This window comes from Gossypium hirsutum, chromosome D11 (genome assembly GCF_007990345.1).
Source record: "Gossypium hirsutum isolate 1008001.06 chromosome D11, Gossypium_hirsutum_v2.1, whole genome shotgun sequence".
NCBI lineage: Eukaryota > Viridiplantae > Streptophyta > Magnoliopsida > Malvales > Malvaceae > Gossypium > Gossypium hirsutum.
In genome coordinates this window covers 6,601,282-6,619,886 of record NC_053447.1, presented here as the reverse complement: position 1 = coordinate 6,619,886, position 18,605 = coordinate 6,601,282, and the positions used below count along the sequence as shown (strand labels likewise).

Here is an 18,605-nt window from a genome sequence, read left to right as displayed (position 1 = left end):
GACGATGGCAGAAAAAGATGCACTTTTTGTTATCAACTTTGAAGATTGCTTATGTTTTGGATACTCCAAGACCTGAAGAGAATGAAAATGAATCTGTTGCTGCAACCCGAGAAAGACAAAAATGGGACAATGCTGATTACATGTGCATGGGCCACATATTGAATGGTTTATCTGATGGTTTGTTCGACACCTACCAAAACGACGTCACCGCTAAAGAATTATGGGACAAATTGGAGGCAAGATACATGACCGAAGATGTTACAAGTAAGAAATTTCTTGTCAGTCGTTTCAATAATTATCAAATGGTTGATGGTCGTTCTGTTATGGAACAATTTCGTGATATTGAAAAGATGCTGAATCAATTTAAGCAATATGATATGAAAATGGATGAAATGATTGTGGTATCCTCCATAATAGACAAACTTCCTCCATCTTGGAAAGACTTTAAAAGAAGTCTAAAACATAAGAAAGAGGAAATATCTCTTGAGGCTTTGGCAAATCATCTTCGTATTGAAGAAGAGTATCGAAAACAAGATCAGAACCTAAATTCTGAAAATGCCAAAGTACATGTTACGGAGGAAGTACAAACTACTAAACCATTCAAGAGAAAGTTCAATCAGACTGATAGAGCACCTAAGTTCAAAAAGAAACAAAAGGGCTCATGCTATCATTGTGGAAAGCCAGGACATTTCAAGAATGAATGTCGATTTTTAAAGAAGAAATCATCTTCTAAGGCTGATAATAACGAAAAGTTCGTTGCAATGATATCTGAAATTAATATGGCACAAGATGATAATACATGGTGGATTGATACCGGAGCAACCAAACATGTGTGCAAAGACAAAAGCATGTTCACAAAGTTCACACAATGTGAAAATGACAATGTCTTGTACATGGGAAATTCTTCCACCGCAACAATTAAAGGCAAAGGGTCTGTTGAACTACAATTCACTTCTGGAAAGGTTTTAACCTTAAATGATGTATATTATGTACCAGAAGTTAGGAAAAATTTAGTGTCTGGAAGTCTATTGAATAAGTTTGGTTTCAAACTTGTTTTTGAGGCAGATAAGTTTATTTTGTCTAAGGGAAGAATTTTTGTGGGAAAAGGGTATATGTATGAAAGCATGTTCAAACTTAATATTATTAATAAGAATAAAAATACTATTTCTGCTTATATGGTTGAATCATTTTGTTTGTGGCATTATAGATTAGGTCATTTGAATTATAGAAAATTGAATGACATGTATAAATTAGATTTAATTCCTGTTTTTAATAATAATATTGAAAAATGCAATACCTGTATGTTGACTAAAATTACAAGAAATCCTTTCCCTAAGGTTAAAAGGAAAACAAAATTGCTTGATTTGATACATAGTGATTTATGTGACTTGCATAATACTCTTACATTAGGTGGAAAGAAATATTTTGTTACTTTTATTGATGATTGTTCTAGATATTGTTATGTATATTTATTGCATTCAAAAGATGAAGCGCTTGATAAATTTAAAGTTTATAAATCTGAAGTTGAACTTCAGTGTGAATCATTTATCAAGTGCTTAAGATCGGATAGAGGTGGAGAATACTATAATCCAAGTTATTTTGAACTCACTGGAATTGTCCATCAAGTTTCAGCCCCTTACACACCACAACAAAATGGTGTAGCTGAAAGGAAAAATAGAGTCTTGATTGAAATGGTAAATTCAATGTTATCATATTCAGGTCTTGGACAGGGTTTTTGGGGAGAAGCTGTTCTAACAGCTTGTCATATATTGAATAGAGTTCCTAATAAGGAAACTAAAATAACCCCCTATGAACAATGGAAGAAAAGGAAACCAAACCTTAATTATTTAAAGGTTTGGGGTTGTAGAGCTATTGTAAAAGTTCCAATACCTAATCGTAAAAAGTTAGGTGAAAGAGGAATTGAATGCATATTTATAGGTTATGCACATAATATCAAGGCATATAGGTTCATAGTAATTGAACCAAATGATTCAATTTCAATTAATACGGTTATTGAATCAAAAGATGTTATTTTTGATGAAAATAGATTTAATTCTATATCAAGACAATTACAACCACAACAATTGATTCATTCTTCAAATGAGAATGAGATTCCATTGAAACAAATTGATAATAATGATGAATCTTGTCAAGAATTAAGAAGAAGTAAGAGGATTAAAAAGGTCAAAGATTTTGGACCAGATTTCATTATGTTTCTTGTAGAAGGAAAAGGTGAAAGTATATGCAATAAGATACCTTATTGTTATAATACCGAATCTGATCCTATTACATTTGAAGAAGCAGTGAAATCTCAAGACTCTGCTTTTTGGAAAGAAGCAATAAATGATGAAATGGATTCAATAATGGGAAATCAAACTTGGATCTTAGTTGATCTTCCACCAGGTTCCAAACCAATAGGTTGTAAATGGATCTTCAAAAAGAAAATGAAGGTCGATGGAACCATTGATAAATTTAAAGCAAGGTTGGTAGCAAAAGGTTTTACACAAAGACAAGGTATTGATTACTTTGATACCTATGCTCCAGTAGCAAGAATTGCTACAATTAGACTATTAATATCACTTACCTCTATATATAATTTGGTTGTTCACCAAATGGATGTTAAAACTGCATTTTTAAATGGTGAATTGGAAGAGGAAGTGTACATGGAGCAACCGGAAGGATTTGTTGTTCCAGGACAAGAGCATAAGGTATGTAAGCTTGTTAAATCTTTATATGGGCTTAAACAAGCACCAAAACAATGGCACCAAAAGTTTGACAAGGTTGTTTTAGCTAATGGCTATAAAATAAATGAATCCGATAAGTGCATATATAGTAAATTTGATAATGGAAAGGGTGTTATAATTTGCTTATATGTAGATGACATGCTCATTTTTGGCACGGATTTGGAACAAATAGAAAACACAAAGAAATTCTTGTCAAACAACTTTGCTATGAAGGATATGGGTGTAGCAGATGTTATTCTTGGGATTAAAATAACCCGAGATGAAAGCACTATAGCTTTATCACAATCACATTACATTGAAAATGTGCTTAAAAAGTTTGATCTTTTCAACTGTATACCAGCATCTACACCCATGGATCCTTAATTAAAATTAGTATCTAATACTGGTAGGAAAATTGATCAATTGAAATATGCAAGTCTAATTGGTTGTCTTATGTACATAATGACTTGTACAAGACCAGATATTGCATATGCTATTGGAAAATTGAGTAGATACACAAGTAATCCAAGTAGTTTGCATTGGCAAGCTTTAAATAGAGTACTTAGGTACTTAAAGAAAACTATTAACTATGGATTGTGTTATAATGGATATCCTCCAGTTTTAGAAGGGTATTCGGATGCTAGTTGGATTACAAGTTTGGAAGATCATGCATCTACTAGTGGGTGGATCTTCATTCTTGGTGGAGGAGTCATTTCTTGGGGTTCCAAGAAACAAACATGTATTACTGATTCCACCATGGCAGCAGAATTTATTGCATTAGCCGCTGCATCTAAAGAAGCAGAATGGTTAAGAAATTTGCTTTATGATGTACCTTTATGGCTTAAGCCAATTTCACCTATTTCTATCCGTTGTGATAGTGAGGCTACTCTAGCAAAGGCATATAGCCAAGTATATAATGGAAAGTCTAGACACATTGGATTAAGACATAGTTATGTCCGACAATTAATCTCTGATGGAGTGATCACTATTAATTATGTGAGGTCAAGTGAAAATTTGGCAGATCCTTTGACAAAAAGTCTTGCTAGAGATGCAGTAAAAAGGACCTCAAAAGGGATGGGACTCAAGCCTATTAATTAGAGTCACCCATGATGGAAACTCGACTCAACGCTTGGTATAATGTCAAGTCTTGAGTTCAATGAGACAAAGTACATCATTAGTATGTGACTGTTAGCACTATAAATAAATCCATCCTAAGATTAAAGTGCTAGGTACCCGTAATGATAAGGGAAGGATGAGTAATGTACTCTTAATGGACCCATAACATAAATATGTTAGAGTGTTATAATTACGGGAACACTTTTGATGGGATCTACCTATGTGAGTGGAAGTGTGGCCGCTTCTAGGAGCTTAAGGGCTTGGCTCTGACAGCACTCATGAAAAGAGGACATAGACACATGGCTATAATAGTGTCCCTAGATACTATGCATTGACTGATGTTGAAATCATTGTGTGAGATGTGTTCAGTTAATCAAATGGAATAGTTGGTTCAAAGCTTAGTCTACCATACAATTTCGATTAACTTTAACATGTTTTCACTAAGTGAAGGTTCAATCGTAAGACACCTTTATTTATGCAAATTGATTTCCAAGAATATCAAAATCTAAATATTTTGAAAATGGGGGAGATTGTTGAAATATTTTCAAATATTTATAGTATCCCAATAACTATAAATGAATGGGTGTAATTAATCAAAAGATAAAACTTTTGGTCATTGGTCAAAAGTTATATCATTTGATTTTTTTTAAAAAAGAATTATAACTATTCAAAAAATATTATTTGAATAGTTACAAAATTAAATGAATAATTATTATTATTTATTTATTCATAAAGACACCTATTGAAAGATGTCTCTATGAAGAGACATGAAAATTCCTATAAATAGGAATGGGATTTCATTTGGAAATCATATCAACAAATTCTAATATTATTTCTTCTCTTCTTTCATTTTCTAATATTATTAGATTATTCTATAAAGTATTGCTGCAGAAATCCTTTGTAGAAATTGAGTTTTTGTTATACATTACTCAGTGCATAGTGGACTATTCTCGTCAGTGCAAAACGCAAATAGTCATTGGCTTCATTGTATCCTTGAGGTTAATTTGCTTGGAACTCGTTTGCACACTGAAGATAAGTGGGGGCGAATATAACCTTAAAGATAGTGGCTTGATACACGCCTTGGAGCCTGTCCTATTTCTTCTTTTTCTTTTCGAGTTCCGATCGTGTGTTCGAGTTTTTTCCTTACCGGAGTTTTGTACTAACAGAGCGCTCCAAGTGGCAATTCAACGGTCGATATGGTAGATCAATACCCATCAATGATTAGAAAAACTCACTTTAAGTCTAAGTCAATCTAATGGTCAGTGCTAAAGATCGAAGAAAAAAATTGCTTAAATTTTGATTAGCAGATTCATGACTTTCAATGTTATTTCATAAAATAAAATAAAATTGAATTGTAGAAGAAAATGGAAAAGTGAGCTTTCAATTGATGCAAGTGATGCAAATAAAGGTCATACAACAATAATTTTAATAACTTAGTGACTTAAATGAAAACTTTCATATAGTTTAGTGACTGTTTTGTAACTTTTTTAAGTTAATTGACTAAAACGTAAACTTAATAATAATATAGTGACATTTAGTGTAGTTTACCCAAAAAAAATTAATTTTAAGGTGTTCAAGAATGTTGCTGTAGGTGGTCTGATCTACGATCAACATGGGATGTGGATTTTTCGTTTCTCAAGGAATATTGGCCATTGCCCAATTATCGATGTTGAACTTTGGGGAGCTCCAAAAGGTCTCCAACCCGCCTGGAACCTTGGGCTAAAACGAATAATTCTTGAGCTGGACAGCATTGAAGCTATTCAAGTGATTCAAGAAAATGTAGTTGATCAACATTACTCAGCTATGACACGTACTATTAAGAACATGTTGCAACTTCCTTGAATGGTTAAAGTTACTCATACCTTCAGAGAGGGTAACAAAATAGTTGATGAATTAACAGTAATCACGTTCTCAAGACTGGGTAGTAAATATTTTTTTATGCAATCATCAGATGAAATCTTACAATCAACTATTTTTCTTCACACCACGTATTGTACATATTATCAAGAAAAACCTTTTATAACATGTTAATTTATAAATTTCATTACTAATTTTTTAAAAACATTTTGTAAGTTATAAAAAATAACAAACCACGGATAATTTTATTCCCAATAGCTAGACATCTTTCCAACTCCAACATTGACATTAGTTATAATATATATTTACCCTCGTGCATCCTGCTCGCATGCTCAGTAATAAATACAATAAATAAAACAAAAATAGTTGATTTATTGTAGTATTTTTGACAACTCAGGGCACGTTTGGTTCGCTGTATTGGATTAGAGGTGTAATGGAATAGATGTGTAATAGCAAATCAACTGTTTGGTTGAATGTAATGGAATAGAGGCGTAATAGTAAAACTGTGTTTGGTTGAATGTAATAGAGGTGTAATAGCATAATGGAGAAAACTAAAATGACCAGAATACCCTTAGCATAAATTTGTTTTGGTAAATGATTATTGTTATTGTTATTTAAATTTTAATAAGATTATTTATTATCAAAAATAAATAATTTAATCATATTTAAACATAATTATTATTTAATATATTTTAATTAAAATATATAATTTATTAAAATTCTTAATAATTAGCAGAAATTTGTTTTGGTAAATTATTTTATTTAAATTTTAATAAGATTATTAATATCAATAATAAATAATTTACTCATATTTAAACATAATTATTATTAAATATATTTTAATTAAAATATATAATTTAATAAAATTCTTAATAATTAATATTCTTATATGAATTTACTCAAATCATAATATATGATACTGTAAAATATAAATTAAAATAATAATTATTAAATATATTTTAATTAAAATATATAATTTAATAAAATTCTAATAATCAATATTCTTATATGAATTTACTAAAATCATAATATATGATACTATAAAATATAATTTGAAATAATTAATATTAAATATATTTTAATTAAAATATATGATTTAATAAAATTTAAAATAATTATCTAGATTCAAATTTAAGAATTATTTACATGAACAAAAATATAATATTTGTTTCTAAGTTAATTATTTTAATAAAATAATTAAATATTTATATAACGGTGTTCTCATCTTTTGGTATTTTTATATGCAATTTTAAAGATTGAATCCAAACTTAAAAGAATATTTATTTGTAAGCATTTCACCGGTTTACTTCAACTCAATTATTGATTAATTTTTAATAAACATAAATTCAATAACCATTACTATTATCTTCTGAATATTGTACTGAATTTTAGACAATTTTTTATTTTGAGAAAGGAGTTCATCATAAATGCATCACCCCTTGTCTAGTTCTCTAACCAAAGCAGGATAAACAGAATGGAACAAAAGAACATCAAGTAAAAAATAGCTGTATCTATCGAACACTGCATTTCAGGGCTTAAATTAAGCATATGTCCCAGTCCATGATCACATAATTTTGAGACAAGATTGGAAGTTCATTGTAGTTTAGATAATTGATTTATACATGGAATTAATTTCAAGTGTTGTTTACCTCTGATCCTATAGGCTGATATACCACAGACTTGCTATTTCCAAAGTTGAAAACTACCCTCACAGCCGTTAATGTATTAACAAAAAATAATAAGACATGATGTAACTATCTAAGATGTGGGTTCGCTACCGCTCGGCTCATCCAACATCTCAACCACAGGAGCATACTGCACAAGTTAAAAGCAGGAATGGTGAGGGATGATGTTGTTTATATACATATATAGAGAGAGAGAGAGATTGAAGTTCATGGAGATGAAAAAATCAGAGAGAGACCTCATCATTCTCTTCAAAGTAGATTCCATCAACTGCACTTTTCTGCTGGAACTCCCATCCTAAACTATTTCTAACTAAATGCCAGAACTTGACAAAAAGATGCAGGTTTCAACTATTTCAAGGAAAATAATCATGCTAACAATTAGTCAGCACAACTACATATCTAAAAATCATGAAACTACCTTGCAGAAGCAGTGCAGAAAGCTATCAGAAGAAAACCATGAATCATCCAATAATGCTGATGTCCCTGCCTCTCCAACACTACGATCTTTCTGAAGTCCATATTTTAGATATTAACACTAAACTATAAACATCAAGACAGGAAAAAGTGCATCATGTGTTGTTGACAGACAGCATATGCTGAAACTATAAGAGAGAAAAAAGATAGCTCCAATTCAGTATGCATAAACTTGAATGGAATAGCAAATATTTGTTAATCTAGGCATACAGCTCTTACCATAATGTACAGAATTATATAGTTAAGGCAAATTTACCCAAAAAAGGATCCCAAACAAAGAAACGATAAATTCAGAAAATTACCTTTGTGAACAACTGACTCCTTGCTTGAAAAGGCTGCAAAATATATACAACGGAAAAGTCAAGGCCAAATAAAAATAACAAATCCATTTTCTATATACTAGCATTAAGTAATTTAAAAATGAAAACAAGCCAAACAGTTGAATATACATGAAGGGAGGAAACGTTTTTATTGTAGTTAATCAACACAATCCTCTGGCAAGAAGAGAGTTTAACCTGTAACATTTCATGTCCAAACAATGTTAAAGAGGGAAGAAGAAAAGAAATAAGATCACTTTGAATACTATAATTTAACTGTCTAAGTGAACTCACAGTGTTGATATCAATATCAGGAAAGATGTTCTTGAACACCATAGTCGTGAGCCTTAATTGTTCATCTGCTGCTGCAAAACCAAACAGAATAATCTGCCCAAAGATATATTTAGAATTACTACCATGAAGGTTCCATACAAGTTAAGGCATAAACTCAAAGAAAGAACAAGGTTTCAATCTCTCTTTAGTTATGTTTTAATACAAAAAAACACCACAATATTTGGCTCATAAAAAGACATCCATTTCTAAGTTATACAAGCAGCTAAGAATTACAATAACCTTAAAAGTTCCACTGCTGAGACAGTGTGAGTAGAAGAAATTACCAAAAGAGGATTCTTGAAAAGATCCTGCGGGCAACGAGGGCGCAATTGAGAGTAGGGCCTTGAGGGGGGTCTTTGCAACCCTAAGGACAGGCGAAGTTTTGATTTTAGATAAAACGAGGAAATGGGTTACACCCATTGGCCCTGCAACATTCAAAAAGTCTTTCAAATTGTTCCTTTTCTTCTCCTGCAACCATTAAACAACGACAAACAATAAATCTAGTTAAAGGGACAACTTATAAAACAACAAAATTTCATTTTTTTAAACAAAAAAGAGGGAAATGAATTACCTTGAGTTTGAGAGCAGTATAAGGAAGCATCAATTTTCTCAAATCCATTTGAAGTTGCCTAAGAGGACCAGGAAGCTTCCCCCTCGAAAACATAAAACTATTCCGGATTTTATTCCCTGTGATATGGTCTACATTCGGTTGCTGTTGCCACAACCTGTTCGAATGGAGTATTGAAAGAGGAGAAGGATTTAGGGCTGGGTTTTTGAAGAAAGGGCAATTTTCTCTGGCAACTGTTGTTGGGATTACTCACAGGCGATCTGAGACGGTGGAGATTTGGTTCGAAGAAAACTGCTGTTGATGTTGGGAGGGAGAGGGTGGGGTGGAGCAACAGATTTTGGATGGGGAGGGTAAAACAGAAACGATTAGCTAATCTTTACTTTTGGAACGGAATGGCTAATCATTGTTGAAGCAGAGAAAATGAGTATTACATCCGTGTTGTAATAGGCCTGTAATAGGCAAAACATCAAACCAAACACGGGATTAAGTGGGGATTAGTGGGGCCCACGGATTAGGGGTGTATTGGCTAATCCAATACACCCAACCAAACATGCTCTCAATGTTTCAATTGATTCTCCAACAATCACTTGATTTCGCAACTCAATGTTCCAACAATCACCGTACTATTTTTGACAACTCAAGGTTTCAATAATTCACCTTTTGAATTAATTCTCCAACAATCACTTGATTTCGCAACCCAACAAAAAATTAATCTCAAAATTACATATAAATTTTAATTTAATTATAGAAATAAATATATGTAATCATTTCATGACAATTCATCATATATGGTAAGCCATTTCAATATCAAAACTCAAATTTTGTAATCAATGGGATTGAATTTTATCACTGCATGCTGTTGGATTATTATTTGTATATACCTCATCTAGTAAGGAACTGAGCCTTGAATTCTTGACACGATGTTGAATTCTATCACCGCATGCTATGGGATTATTATCATCAAATTATATCATCTATTTGCACCACTTTCATCAATTGAAAGTTTATTTTTCTATTTTTTCTATAATTTAATTTTTTTATTTATAAAATAGTATTAAAAGTCATGAATCTGCGAATTAAAATTTAAGTAATTTTTTCTTTAATCTTCAGCACTGGCCATTAGATTGACTTAGATTTAAGGTAAGTTCTTCTAATCATCGATGAGTATTGATCCACTATATCGACAGTTGAATTGCCCTTAGAGCGCTCTAGCCAGACTTTTTATAAAAAATTTAACAAATCAATGACTTAAATAAAATTTTTTAAATAATTTAATGATTATTTTCTAATTTTTTAAAATTAAGTAACTGAAACGTGTAAACTTAAAAATCCTCTGATTAAAACGTTCATTAAAAAATAAAATTTAAATCCGAAAAACCTTGAATATAAGAAATTTTCTTATATATACACACACACCCATATATCTCAAACGGCTTATCTCCAACATAACTAACGGCTCATTCAGATCCTAGCTAACGCCGACGCAACTACTGATTAGAGATGAATACAGCAGAGAAGGTGGTGTGTGTAACCGGAGCCTCTGGTTACGTAGCTTCATGGCTCGTTAAGCTTTTACTACAACGCGGCTACACTGTTAAAGCCACTGTTCGTGACCCAAGTCTGTAATTTTCTCTTTTTCTTTTACAAGAAAAGAAATTTCCTTGCCTCTCCGTTTCAGTTTGACATCAACATTGGTATGTTTGAATATGCAACAGGTGATCCAAAAAAGACACAGCACTTGCTTGCCCTTGATGGGGCTAAGGAAAGGCTTCATTTGTTGAAGGCAGAGTTGTTGGAGGAAGGATGCTTTGACTCTATAGTGGATGGATGCCATGGTGTTTTCCATACAGCCTCCCCTGTCATCTTTTCAGCTACAGACCCACAGATCTATCATCCCTTCCGTTTTTATTTTCTGTCCTTTTAGCTCTTAGTTGGATGCAGGAACCTAGTTAATAAAAAATATTAACTTATGAAAAAAATGAGTAAAATTTGTAAAAGAAGAAAATACATTTGTTTATAATTTAAAAAATTATTTATTTTAAGTAATTTAATTAAAGTTAAATTAAGTTGGAGAAAATATTAGATATAGATGAGTGTATAATAATATTTTATTCTCAATAAATAAATATATAAAACAACCGATTGATTCTTAGCTCGATTGACATTGACATTATTGCTGGTGAAGTAGAACGTAAATTCGAATGTTATGAAGCACATTTATTTTCCTATTTAAAGGTTAGGATGAGATATGAATAATTTTTAGAAACTTTAAGATATAGGATTTGGTCACCCATGTAGGTGTAAGGTAATTTAGTTTTATATTCTTTATTTAATATTAACCAAAACTGAAAAAAGAGTTTTTTATTAAAATAATATAAAAAATTTAATTACGAAAATGATATAAGATGTAAATTAATTACGAAAATGATATAAAAGGTATCAAATGAATTTAAATCATTTTCGAAATTAATTTTTTTATTCTTTTAATAAAAAACCTCATAAAAAATCCTCATAATTTTCAAAAATATTTTTAGGAAAACAATTTATATGACAAAAAATGGACCTAAATGACACTTACAATATACAATTTTAGGGGAAATCATGCACGTTTCAGTGGCAGACTAGAACTTTGGATTCCATCACAACTACAACAGTAGACTTATGCGCTACTGAAGGAAAATGAATTCTTGTACTGTAGAATGATGGCCACTTTGTTTAGCTTACTGTCACTGAATTTAATGCAAACAATTCCAATTTTTCCCATTTTCAGGCAGAACTAATTGATCCAGCAATCAAGGGTACACTGAATGTTCTTAAATCATGTGCCAAAGTTCCTTCCATCAAGAGAGTTGTCATAACAGCTTCTATAGTCTCAGTCGTATACAACGGAAAACCTTTGACTTCTGATGTGGTGGTCGATGAGTCTTGGTTTTCAGATTCACGTTTTTGTGAGAAAAATAAGGTATTGATGTCCACACTTGTTCTATCCTTTTACGATGTCTTGCAAATGAGTAATTATTTACATGGTTTTTCCAGCTTTGGTATATGGCCTCAAAAACTTTAGCAGAGGAAGCTGCTTGGAGGTTTGCAGAAGAGAAGAGGATGGACTTGGTTGTACTTAATCCGGGATTTGTGGTTGGTCCTCTTTTACAGCCATCTCTAAATTACACTTCAGAGGTGGTTCTAGCCCACACAAGAGGTACTGTTTTTACCCATTATAGAGTTGTTCATCTGTGCCATTTTTGCAGTAAAAACCTTTGAAAATCTTGTGGATACAGGAGAAAACATTTTTCCTAGTTCAATCTATTGGCTTGTTGATGTTCAAGATGTTGCATATGCACATATTCAAGCATTTGAGATTCCTTCAGCTACTGGCAGATATTGCTTAGTGGAAAGAGGTTGTAGAGTTTCCGGAGATTCTGAAGACCTTGAATGAGCTTTATCCTACTTTGGGCCTCGAAAGAAAGTAAGCAATTGTGCTATCTTGCTTATTTTGTACCAACAATTGTTTGATTGATGATGGAATTGGTGATAAGAGTCATAGTTTTCCTTCAATTAATGACAGATGTGAAGAACTTCACAAGCCTCTTAAGCGTACATACCAGGTGTCCCAGGAGAAAGCAAAAAGTTTGGGTCTCAGCTTCACTCCTTGGGAGAGGAGTCTCCGGGAAACTGTTGAAAGCTTGAAGGAGAAAGGATTCTTAAGCATTTGAATTAATTGTTACTTCATTTTAATGCTCCATGAACATGTTATTTCTAGTTTATATTTGCGATCATTTGCTGCTGCCGTTTGTTGAATAATTAGCGACTTGAGGACTTGGTTTTAAGCATTTGTGTCTTGGGTTCCGTTTTCTTATCAGCTTAAGCCAACTTATATGACGTAAAGAATTTGGCCATTATATATGGTTGATAATGTCAGGTTTGCTGAATTCTAAAAGTGAATTATCATCTTGTTTTCCATTCATAGGAAAAGATAATGACTAATGCAGTCACCATTCACCAACTAGTATCTTAAAATAAAACTTGGATCATTCTGATATCTTAAACAGTGCCTTTGATTATCTTATTCTGATATCTAACAGTTCAGCTATGACTATTCTATCTACAGGGCAACTAATCCAGAAATAATTTACATGATTGTTATATGTATGCATGTATGTACCTGAATTGCCAGTAGCAGCAGCATTTGTAGTGGTAATAGTAACTATTGTCTATGGAGTGATGAAGGCCTCATCTTCCTCGGAATGCCGGTGTTGTTGGATGACCAAGAGGGAGCCACTGAAGTTCATTTCTGAAGATGCCAGGAGATCCCCAACCAACCCAAGCTCTGGACACTCCTCCCAATCACTCATACCAATTGTCAAGGAGCTATTCTCTCTCCCTCCCTTCCCTACTATCACCAATGAATACATGTTGTCCAATATCTCTCTCAGAGCCACTAATGTCTCTGCCCCATCACTCACGTACTTCTCAATCAAACTGGCTTTACCCTGTGCCACATACCTGTTATAAAAGGAATCTACAAAGACATTGTCCATCTCGTTCTCCGTCCCAATACTCGATATTGCCATGACCACCTCCTCATCCTTGTGGGATGCATCGCTAATCCACGAATTCTGTATACTTGAATTGGCTTGTATGAAGCGGAAGACCGTCAAACTAACTTGACTATGCATCAAAATTCTCTTGCTACATGCTAAAGCCTCACGATCATCAGGGCCGCCAAAGAAGAAGGTTGCTATATTTTGCACAGAGAGAGAGCCATGTGGTTGCTGGAACCCAGTTTGTCCACGATCCAAAAATATACCGACCGAACACGGGGCATGCCGAATAACTTTTTGGTTTATAGTCCGTATGCCCTCCATGCTATTTTCCATTTTCCCGTCAACTCTTTGGTGCTTGTGAAAAGGAAGGAATATAATAGACACACGCAAGTCCACAGCACCATTGCACACATCTTGGTTTATGGTTAAAAAGGATGATACAATCTTAGCTTCATGGACCGGAATTTTGGTCTCTGAAATGAAGGAGTCGAGAGCGTTAGTGATCTGTACCACATCATTTCCACCATACTCTTCCTCGTCGCTGTACTGATCACCATCTTCCAGTTGATGGTACATCAATTTGCTTTTCTTTTTCTTGCGAAGCTCCACTAGATGTGCCACGTAAGGATTGAGAGTTGCATTAGGACAACCACTCAATGCTGAGATCAGGCTAAGATAGCCTGAAACATGGCGTGGGATGTATGCACAAGCCATCATTCGAAGCTCACTCTCTGGATTAAGTATTTCCAGTGTTGTAGGGTAATGAGCACAAAACTCTCCTCTGTTCAACCAAATGGCAACCACTGGTGCTAGGATCAATGTCTTGAGAACTACTACACTCAAAAACAAATCATGAATATCATTTTCCCACAGCATCTGCAACAATTAACCACAGAATGAATGAATGCCACTAAATGCATAGCATGAACAACACTTGTATTAATGATTATAGTAAGGTGGTAGGTATTAGAGAAATAAGGAACTTTACTTTGGGTACTGGAGGAGAATTAATGATTATAAGGTCGTAGTTGCCTTTCATGTTGAGTAAGAAAGAAAGGATTAGAGACTCATTCCTTGGGATCTTGAGGTAATAACAAGCGGCAAGGGTGGCCACAATTTTAGTGCCAGCACTGAGCAGGATGATTAGGACAGTGAGAATAAGAGTTAGTTTATTAAAGATCTTACTTATATTAAACTGGAATCCGGTGTAGCCAAAGTATACGGGAAGAACGAATGTATTTACAGCGTAAGTCAGTTTATGTAGCAATGTCCGACATGTTTTGCCTTCCCTAGGGAACATGAGGCCTGCCAGGAAACAACAGGTTATAGCTGTGTAGCCAGCGGATTCCACAAGCAGTGAGATAGCCAAGAGAATAAATATGATGAGGAAAAGTTCGCTGTTAGTGAGGAATCTATTGTGGCGGTTCCTTTTGTTGAAAACGAAAGGTAGATAATTGTTGAGAAAGATAAGGAGCACGGTGACAAGAGTAGCAATGATTGCACCCACGAGTCTTATGGTGGAGGAGCAGGCGGTAAGTGTAGCGACAAATGCAACGCAAGACATTTCACTGATGAGGGAAGAATAAATTGCCAAGCGGCCTAAATCAGCATTGTCAAACTTGGATTCTGCAATCATCCGAATGACTACAGGAGACGCTGAATTTGCTAAGACTGTAAAGATAAGAAGGTAGAATGGAAAGCGGCTCTTAGTCACTGTGAAAACCTTGATAAGCAACCACAAGAGAGGTGCAGCACAGATGGAGGACAGGATTATACCCCCTCCAGCCACTATACTTACAACACGAATGTTGCGCTTTAAATATGGAATATCTGTTTCCAAGCCAATGGAGAACATGAATAGCATTCGACATAAGAATGAGAAAAACATATAGTACTCTGCAGAAGATGCCTGGATGAAGAAATCCTCAACTCTGCGTATGCGGGACAACAATGTAGGGCCTACCACAACACCAGCCTGCTTTGTACACAACAGCAACAACAACAAGACATTCATCCACATTGCTCCAACAACATTCATTATTAACATCATATATACTATGCATAATATAGAAATGATGATTAATGCTCACAAGGAGTTGTGCAAAGGGTCCAGGTTGTCCCAGGGGTTTCAATAGAATGTGAAACATATGAGAAATGACAAGAATGCAGGAGACCTGAAAGATGGTTGTGATCAAAGGGTTAAAATTGTCCACTGATCGACACGTTGCCTTTTCTGCTGCTTCCATCTTTTCCATCCTTCCTATGTTTTTTTTTATTTAAAAAAGAACAATTGATGCTGCTCTACCAAGTTGAGAACAGAGCTAGGTAGGCAATTCATCAAATTCTCTGCTCTTTTCTTTTTTTTTTTCTTTTCCTTCCAAGCCTCGACCTACTCCCCACCCCTCTCTCTCACAGTATCCATTGCTTTCTGATGGACGACCTTTCTTCCGGGATATTTGGTCATATAAAAGTGGAGGGATGTTCACTTTTTTTCCTTTTCATGATAAAACAACAGAACCCTTCCATTCACCTTTCTAAAATTTAGCCCATTCCATTTTTTGCGACTTATCCAAAGGATCATCGAGTTCTATGTTATCTGCCAATGCCACGCCACTTTTTTGATAGGTTGGACCCAATCTCAAAAATAAGTTTAAAATTTTGCCCAAATTTAATTTTGATAAAAATATTAAAATCTGGGCTCAACTTGACTTGTCCATTTAATCTCCATGACACGCTGTGCGTAATAATCACAGACTTTAATCCACTATCGGTAATACATGTTCAAGCTTGATTGGAATAGTATAGAATCTAAGGTTGCAATACATCTAACAACTACGGAAACTCGAATCATAATGTATACACATTAAACAACACGAATTTTCTACACTGCTTACCTTTTAAGTTTGATGCAGTCATAAACCAACTAAAAATTTGACTAAGTCAAGTGTACCTATCAATTAATAGTATAGTTACGATGAGTAAAAATATCATTCTCACAATGACTAAAAGTATTAGTAATTATTATCTTTCTATTATTTAATCGATAAATTCGAGAGATTAACCAAAACTAAAATTAACTAAATTAATTAATTATGAACGCAATAAAGAACAAATCAAGAAAATAAATGATTAACAACCGAGAAGCAAACCAATACCTAGGAAAGAATTCACCTAGACTTCATCTGTCTCTATTAATCTAAATTACGCAATTTTTTCACTTAGTATCTTGATGTACAATATCTCTGTTCAAGAATAAGAGCAACTAACTCTAAGTTTATTAATTGAAATTTCTTTATAATTAAAACATCTATTATCGTATTAACTCGATCTATAGATTCCCCTATTAAATTTGACTTTAATCCGGTAGATTTATATCATCCTACTTTTAGAATTGCATGCAACTCCACTTAATTACACTAGATCTACTCTTAAACATTATCTATTCCTCCTCTGATTTAAGCATATCAAACATGGATCAATAGTCTAGAAATACTAAACTAAAAATTAAGTACACATAATTGAGAACAAGATCAAGTATTTATTGCATAAAAATAGAAATCAAATAGCAAAATCCATCCTAGGGTTTATCTCCCTAGGAATTTGGAAAATTAATTCATGCTAGCAAATAAAAACATCCAAAATACAGTATAACTATAATAAATAAACTCATAATAATCCCCAAAGAAATCAAAAGGGAATTTTAAACTCATAATAAATAAACTTCAGAATCATTTCCCGCAGGTTTGGAGTGCGATTCGTGATTTCCACATGGTCTGGCACAAGGCCGTGTGACATCCCGTGTGGCTCCTGAAATTTGCTCCGATTTTCCAAATTTCGTTCGTTTTCGCTCATTTTGCTTCCAAATGCTTTTCCAAGTATAAAAACATGAATTTAAAGGATTAGGAGCATAAAATTCATCATTAACATCAAATAATCACCCAAAAACGTATTAAAACGTATTAAGAATGAAGTTAAAATATGTTACCTATTAAAGTTAAACTAAAGTAACCAGTCAATTTGAGAACTACATAAACTCGAATCTTAATGTACACATTATATAGCACAAATTTTCTGCCCTATTTTGAGGTTAACTAACAATAACAGTTCCAAGTTGTACAGCCCAAATTTAGTCCGGGCCTCACAAAATCAAACCAGGCCCAACAAAACCTTAACCCAAACAAACCCCAAAGCCCATTACAAAACAACCCAAATACCAACCCACCTAGACCTAACCCAGTAACCATCAACCCAATATTCTGCCTAACCAAACCCAATACAACACCTAACCCAAACCCGGAGCCCATTAGCCCAGGCCCAATTTCTCTAAAAAATATCTACCTAGGGTTTTCAGTCTGAAACCCTAGGCGCCGCCTCTAGCGCCGCATGCTTTGACTCTTGGTCTTCTGGCACCGCACCCTACCCCTAGCCACTGCCACCGCCACACGTCAGTCACTGTCACCGCTCCCATGCCACTTGCGCCGTCACCTGCAAAGAAGGAACAAAGAAAAAACAAGCACAAGCAGTAGCAGAAATCGGCTATAAAAGCCATCAAAAAATGTAATTGTTTCTTCTTCTTTGGTTAGGAATCTGATGTATCAAAAAAGAGATCAGCAAAGAAATAAAAATTAAGTTTCAAAGGTGATTTCTAGTGTCTTTGTATTCGGTTTTCTCTTGATAGTTTAATCCTTTTCCTATTTTATTTTATCATTTTTTGTTTATCTATTTGCGTATATACAATATAATAAATAAAAAAAGGAGAGGTGCTCACCGGGACGGGGTTTGCCGCGTCGATTTGGCGCTTCGTCGGCCGTCGGAGCAGTGGCGGTGCGGCGAGCCGAGCGGCGACGCATCAGGAACCCCACATGGTCGGACTTCTTTGAGAGAAAAGAGGTTTCCCTTTTAGTTTTAAAAAAAAACGGCTGAAATGTTTTCGTGAAGCAAAAAAATGGGATTAAATACCCTGTAAAACGGTGTGACCAAAACGGCGT

General features: G+C 33.9%; 2 protein-coding genes, 1 long non-coding RNA gene and 1 pseudogene across 4 annotated transcripts; 1 reads left to right on the top strand and 3 right to left on the bottom strand.

Annotated features, from left to right (window-relative positions):
* Window positions 1-7,268: 7,268 nt before the first annotated feature.
* Window positions 7,269-7,691, bottom strand: LOC121223685 (uncharacterized). Its single transcript, XR_005921003.1, has 2 exons — window positions 7,618-7,691; window positions 7,269-7,511 (listed from the first exon to the last, which is right to left on the bottom strand). It is a non-coding gene; the product is annotated as an uncharacterized lncRNA (long non-coding RNA).
* An 888-nt stretch (window positions 7,692-8,579) lies between these two features.
* LOC121223684 (peter Pan-like protein) lies at window positions 8,580-9,434 on the bottom strand. The gene is made up of 3 exons (XM_041105761.1): window positions 9,327-9,434; window positions 9,077-9,230; window positions 8,580-8,973 (listed from the first exon to the last, which is right to left on the bottom strand). Exons 2-3 carry the CDS (start codon window positions 9,167-9,169, stop codon window positions 8,692-8,694), a joined length of 375 nt encoding a protein of 124 aa, XP_040961695.1. The 5' UTR covers window positions 9,170-9,230; window positions 9,327-9,434; the 3' UTR covers window positions 8,580-8,691.
* A 1,078-nt stretch (window positions 9,435-10,512) lies between these two features.
* Window positions 10,513-12,900, top strand: LOC107923246 (phenylacetaldehyde reductase-like; annotated as a pseudogene).
* Window positions 12,901-13,099: 199 nt separating this feature from the next.
* LOC107923245 (cation/H(+) antiporter 2) lies at window positions 13,100-16,177 on the bottom strand. 2 transcript variants are annotated; one of them, XM_041105760.1, is made up of 3 exons: window positions 15,792-16,177; window positions 14,606-15,592; window positions 13,100-14,493 (listed from the first exon to the last, which is right to left on the bottom strand). In XM_041105760.1, the coding sequence occupies exons 1-3, from the start codon at window positions 15,870-15,872 to the stop codon at window positions 13,285-13,287; spliced, it is 2,277 nt and encodes a 758-aa protein (XP_040961694.1). In that variant the 5' UTR covers window positions 15,873-16,177; the 3' UTR covers window positions 13,100-13,284. The 2 variants fall into 2 exon arrangements, with proteins under 2 accessions (XP_040961694.1, XP_016708950.2); XM_016853461.2 differs by having other exon boundaries at window positions 15,708-16,130.
* Between the last annotated feature and the right edge of the window lie 2,428 nt (window positions 16,178-18,605).

Coding starts and splice junctions, on each gene's coding strand:
- LOC107923245 (XM_016853461.2), bottom strand. CDS start 15,872: ATGGAAAAGATGGAAGCAGCAGAAAAGGCAACGTGTCGATCAGTGGAC. Junction 15,593..15,707: donor GACCCTTTGCACAACTCCTT/GTGAGCATTAAT, acceptor TGTACAAAGCAG/GCTGGTGTTGTGGTAGGCCC. Junction 14,494..14,605: donor ATTCTCCTCCAGTACCCAAA/GTAAAGTTCCTT, acceptor TAATTGTTGCAG/ATGCTGTGGGAAAATGATAT.
- LOC121223684 (XM_041105761.1), bottom strand. CDS start 9,169: ATGTTTTCGAGGGGGAAGCTTCCTGGTCCTCTTAGGCAACTTCAAATG. Junction 8,974..9,076: donor ATACTGCTCTCAAACTCAAG/GTAATTCATTTC, acceptor TAATGGTTGCAG/GAGAAGAAAAGGAACAATTT.